Below are 5,088 nucleotides of genomic sequence, written 5' to 3' on the forward strand. Positions count from 1 at the left end.
GAAATTACCTGTATGTACATTTGTTTGTGTTCTTAGTGGTTTATCTTTAATTTGTTTAATTGACATATTTTTTTATTTGTTAATTGAAGTTCATTGCTGGTTGTACAGAATTGTAGTAAATTTAATTTTTTTACACTAATTTGTTTTAACTTTAATTAATATATATTTTGTTTTGGGGTTTACCTGGTGATTATAATAAATTATAATATTTTATTTAAGGTAAACAATATAAAAATATAAAATTATTTCAGCGTTTTATTTATTGCATATTTTTTTCTAAAAATCAAAATATAAAAAACGTCTTAAAATGGACAATAAATGCCGTCACTAAGACGTCAGTACATCACGTGAATAGTTCGTTACAAAATGACGACTCTAAGACGTCAGTACATCAGGTCAATAGTTCGTCAGAAAATGACGTCATCTGGACGAGACATTTGAGCGTCATTGGTACATCAAGATCACGTGAAATCTTTGGTCACTATGACGTAATTGATGACCATTTATTCACGTAAAAAAAACGACATGATGTTGCCTGAAAGGTGGCATCCTTGATCTCAGTTATATTTGGTATATTTTGGATATTCATGTAACGAATTGAGCTGGGCCGTAAATAACGCCTGTCCGTATGCAATGTATCAAAGGTTATTTCGACAGAACTTCCCTGCACGTAAAATGCAACACATCCCGTTTCTTTGAAAAATTATAAAATTTGATTTTGTGATTTTTGTTTTAAGATAACCTCTATACGAAGCAGTGTCGTGAATGACACCCTACAGCCCGTGCACCATGAGGGAGCAACTTTTAAAAGGGCGCGATTCGCACACGTGGGGACAATATGAAATATATTTAAAGCGGATAACCAACGGGAACAATTGTATTATTATTATCAATGTACATGCTTAACTTCGAATTTTTATGCTTATACATCAAAAAAATGTCATGCTTAGAACGTAGAAACCTATTTGTGATGACTGATGAATAAGTTTGTCTCCTCAAAACAGAGGTGTAAAATTATTAATTAAGACACAATGAAATATTATTATTATAGTTTTTATTTTATAATTACTAAATAAAGACAAGGCAAATTACTGTATTCCCATATTTTGAACTTGAATAATAAAAAATTAGAAAATGCTTAATTTCATTCAATGTATTTCATCTAATGAAAAAAAAATGCTCAAACTTAAATGCTATGCTTTTTCGAACACTCTATTTGTTCGACTGTGCTCCAGGGACGAAGTTCTGTGTAAGTGCATTCATTAATGTATCATACTTTACTAGGCACAATATTCACCTTTGTTTTGTTCAAAGATACTCAAGTTTTAGCTACGCTCGGGAAATAAAAATAAATATTTCAAATTTTGGCTTATCACAAAAAAATATCATTTTCAGAATTAAAATTTACATTTAATTTAAGAAGATAAATGTCTACAGTACAATAATAAAAATTTTATTTGCTCGTTCGCTCAAAAAAGTTTGACTATCTTAAAAAGTATTAAATAGATGTCTTGATTCGCCAAATTTTTCAAAGCTTGTCAAATCACTTCATCATGAGTTAAAATAAGTAAACCAAGATAAATTTTATGCTAATATTTTTTTACATCTAACCAAATACCACCTTCTGCTTGTACACTAATACTGTTTTTTGAAAATTTGATCGGTTCTTTAGTTTTCTCATTCACTGTAAAATTGTAACTTTTTAACAAAGTCATAAGTACAACCTTGGCTTGTATCATCGCAAATCGTAGACCTGCAAACATTACATCACACAAACTAATAAAGTTTTTCAACAAATCGCCATACCAAGACACATTCTAGGTCCAAATCCAAAAGGAATAAAGCAGCAACGATGTCTAGTTGTCAGTTTTTTTTCGTCGAAACGCTCGGGATCAAATTTATCGGGATCGGGATAATACTCTTCGTCATAATGTATCCCCAGTACTGGAATAACAACTCTTGTACCCCTTTCGATGATTACACTATCTCCAGGGATTTTATAATCTTTCACGCACTGCCTATTTAGAACAGGAATCGGTGGATATTTTCGTAAAGTCTCTAAAATTTAATCAACACGTAGGTACACAAAACTAAATAAAACACCACTTACCATATAATACTTTATTCATATATTTCATAGCTTGAATGGCATCGTACGTAACTTTTCCATCGTGTTTATCTAGTACGACATTGATTTCGTTTCTGACTTTCTGTTGAATCTCCTGATTTTTGGCAAGTTCATACAGCGCCCAAGTTGGTGCAATAGAAGCATTTTCAACACCAGCCACAAATAAAACAAAACTTTGAGCAGTGAGTTCTTCAATAGTTACAGTTTTACCATCATGCTCATATCCTTCGTCTCTAGCTAGTTCGCTGTTTTTCATGTTTATCAATATTTGTATGTAATCATCATTAACGTAATTGTTTGTCTCCCTGTCGTGTACAACATTTCTAAACAGTTTATCAAAAAAGTTTGATATATCTTTGGGTACCGCTTTAATACTTAAATTTCTAGCGGCATTTGGAAAGTTCATAGTAAATAAAGCCACTAGCAAGCGGCCAATTGAATAGGTAAAAAATTTCTTCACGTATGTTCTAAGAGGAGAATCTTCAGTTTCATCGTGTCACAGTTCATACCGAAAGCGCAGCGCCCAATAACGTCAGTAGTGAAACAAGACAGAACATCTTTGATATCAATTGGTTGCTTTTTTTCATGTAACATTTCAAAAATTTCTTGCAGGTTTTTTTCACAGTGGGTAAACACATCAAACATAGCTTTGATTTTTCCAGACGTGAATGTCTCACTCAACTGCACTCTCAAATTCCTCCACCTTTTCCCACCAATACAAAAAAGATGAGCGCTGATTGGATCATCTTTTTCGTTGTAATAAAGTCCACGATCTACAAAATGGTGAAAATCTTTTGATAACATTCTGTCAATGTTTTCTACATTAACCACCATGTATATGTGTCTCGCAAAAAAGTATACGCCTCCATGTGGATGATTCTTGCGTTTTAATTCTTCGTACAGACGTTTGAGTACCATTCCCAAACTATCAGTTGTTGTTACAAGGCTTTGTAAGTTTCCAAAAGGAATAGTCGGTTGCAAGTAAGGTAGATTTTTTTTCTTCCAGTAAGTGTACTTCCATTTGTAATAGGCGATGGCGGTGCTTGCCAAAAGTAAAGAAAATCCAGTTAAAATTTCCAAAAGAAGGTGCAACCGATACATTTAGCTAAAATTTGATGAAAAGAGATTAGGTCACGGTTTATTTCAAGCACAAATAATTACTTTACCTTTGCAGTACTGTTTATAGGGTATATATGGTGTTTAATTTATTTATAAAACGAATACTACTAGTAACACTTTAAAGTATTAACATTTTCTAGCGTTGAGTGATGCAATATAATTAAATTATATATACGTAAATATGTCTTGTATGCGTTTTCAAAAGTTTAACGACCGAGTTCTAAGTTACTGGATTTTGCTAACGTAAATAAACCGGTCATCATTATTTGATGTCCTAGATTATACTTACATCTATTTAAAAAATGGGTAACATACAGGAAAGTCACCTAATATGACGATAGCTCCTAATACGGGGTATCTCAGTATCTTAAATATAGAAAAGTAACATGTCTCGAAATTACCTAAATGTATTTTAGGCAATACCGAAAATTTGTAATAAGTTTTAAAAGTGTCTGCTAAAGTGGAAAACCATAAGTATTTACAAGTACCTACATTGTTATTCACTCTTTGCATGTAGCCTAAATAACCGTGCTGGCATTACAACTTTCAAAAGAATGTCAGATATTGATAAAATTTTTCCTAGTTTGTGTTTCCCTAATATGGAATATATCTTTTTGCCAAATTTAGGATACCCTAAATTGCGACTATTTGATTTAGTAAATATTTTTAAATTTAAAATAAGTAGGGGCAAGTGGTACATAGTGGGACGCGGTACATAGTGAGATTTCTTGTATAACACAAAATTTAATCGAAGCAGTGCAACTAGAATTTTAAGATTCAGTTCTACAACATCCTAGTAAACGTGGGTGATAACGCAGTGGTTGCCATTTAAAAGTATTTTTGTGATACACCAACTGATTTCGGTAAGAACTGTTCTGTGTGTGGTTACGAGAAACATGTTGATGGGCGTATTTTTGTTCAATATACATGAAATTCTTGCAATTTTTCGCCATAACTTCAAAAACATGAATCTAAGCTAGTGCATGTGTTGCAATTCATAAGAGCCCTATCACTTTAATAAAATCGTACCTGATTTTCATTTATGCATGACGGTATTTACTGGGACAGTCTGGTATATAGTGGGACAATTATACTTAACTTAAGCGTTGTATCATATATAACTCTGAAAAAAAAAATGCTGGTAGGAGTCCAATATGCCCAAATATCCAAGGAGAAGTATGGCAAAAAGGTTTCTCGAAAGTCAATTGCGTCTACGAGAAAGCAGAGAGAAAATACGTAATGCCGTCCATGAGGTATTTCAAGAAATATGACTATACGACAAGCAGCAGACCAGTATGAAGTTAGTAAATCTGCTCTTCATAGGAAAATTACGAAATATAAAAGTTTGGAAGATGAAGACAAGGAGAGATTTAATTTTTCCCGAGAACATGGTTTGAAATGCGTTTTTACTACGGAGGAAGAAACTCTTCTAAGACAATATTTGATTGAAGCTGCGCAAATGTGCTATGGTTTGACACTCAAATCAACTCGGGAATTGGCCTATAGATTTGCCATAGCAAATGGAAAAAATGTGCCACAATCATGGGAAAAAAATAAAATGGCTGGAGTGGAATGGGCTCACTGTTTTCGAAAACGAAATCCCGATCTTGCACTTCGTACTCCAGAGGCGACTAGTTTGAGTAGAGCGACTAGTTTCAATAAACATAATATTGGGCAATTTTTTACCAATTTACGGGAAGTGTTGGGTAAATTTAATTTTCAACCAACACAAATCTTCAATTGTGATGAAACAGGTATTACAACTGTACACAGACCCCTAAAATACTAGCATCATCTGCCCAACGACAAGTTGGGAAAGTTACTAGAAAGAATACAAGAAA

General features: G+C 32.9%; 1 protein-coding gene across 1 annotated transcript; it reads right to left on the minus strand.

Moving 5' to 3' along the window:
- Positions 1-1,554: 1,554 nt before the first annotated feature.
- On the minus strand, positions 1,555-2,611 carry LOC135137659 (cytochrome P450 6a2-like). Its single transcript, XM_064067376.1, has 3 exons — positions 2,111-2,611; positions 1,807-2,058; positions 1,555-1,753 (listed from the first exon to the last, which is right to left on the minus strand). Exons 1-3 carry the CDS (start codon positions 2,532-2,534, stop codon positions 1,590-1,592), a joined length of 840 nt encoding a protein of 279 aa, XP_063923446.1. The 5' UTR covers positions 2,535-2,611; the 3' UTR covers positions 1,555-1,589.
- Between the last annotated feature and the right edge of the window lie 2,477 nt (positions 2,612-5,088).

This window comes from Zophobas morio, unplaced genomic scaffold (assembly GCF_036711695.1).
Source record: "Zophobas morio isolate AGI-343-1 ecotype UQ-CSIRO unplaced genomic scaffold, CSIRO_AGI_Zmor_V1 ptg000029l, whole genome shotgun sequence".
In the NCBI taxonomy this organism is placed as follows: Eukaryota; Metazoa; Arthropoda; class Insecta; order Coleoptera; family Tenebrionidae; genus Zophobas; species Zophobas morio.

Coding starts and splice junctions, on each gene's coding strand:
- LOC135137659 (XM_064067376.1), bottom strand. CDS start 2,534: ATGAACTTTCCAAATGCCGCTAGAAATTTAAGTATTAAAGCGGTACCC. Junction 2,059..2,110: donor TATGAATAAAGTATTATATG/GTAAGTGGTGTT, acceptor ATTAAATTTTAG/AGACTTTACGAAAATATCCA. Junction 1,754..1,806: donor TGGACCTAGAATGTGTCTTG/GTATGGCGATTT, acceptor TAATGTTTGCAG/GTCTACGATTTGCGATGATA.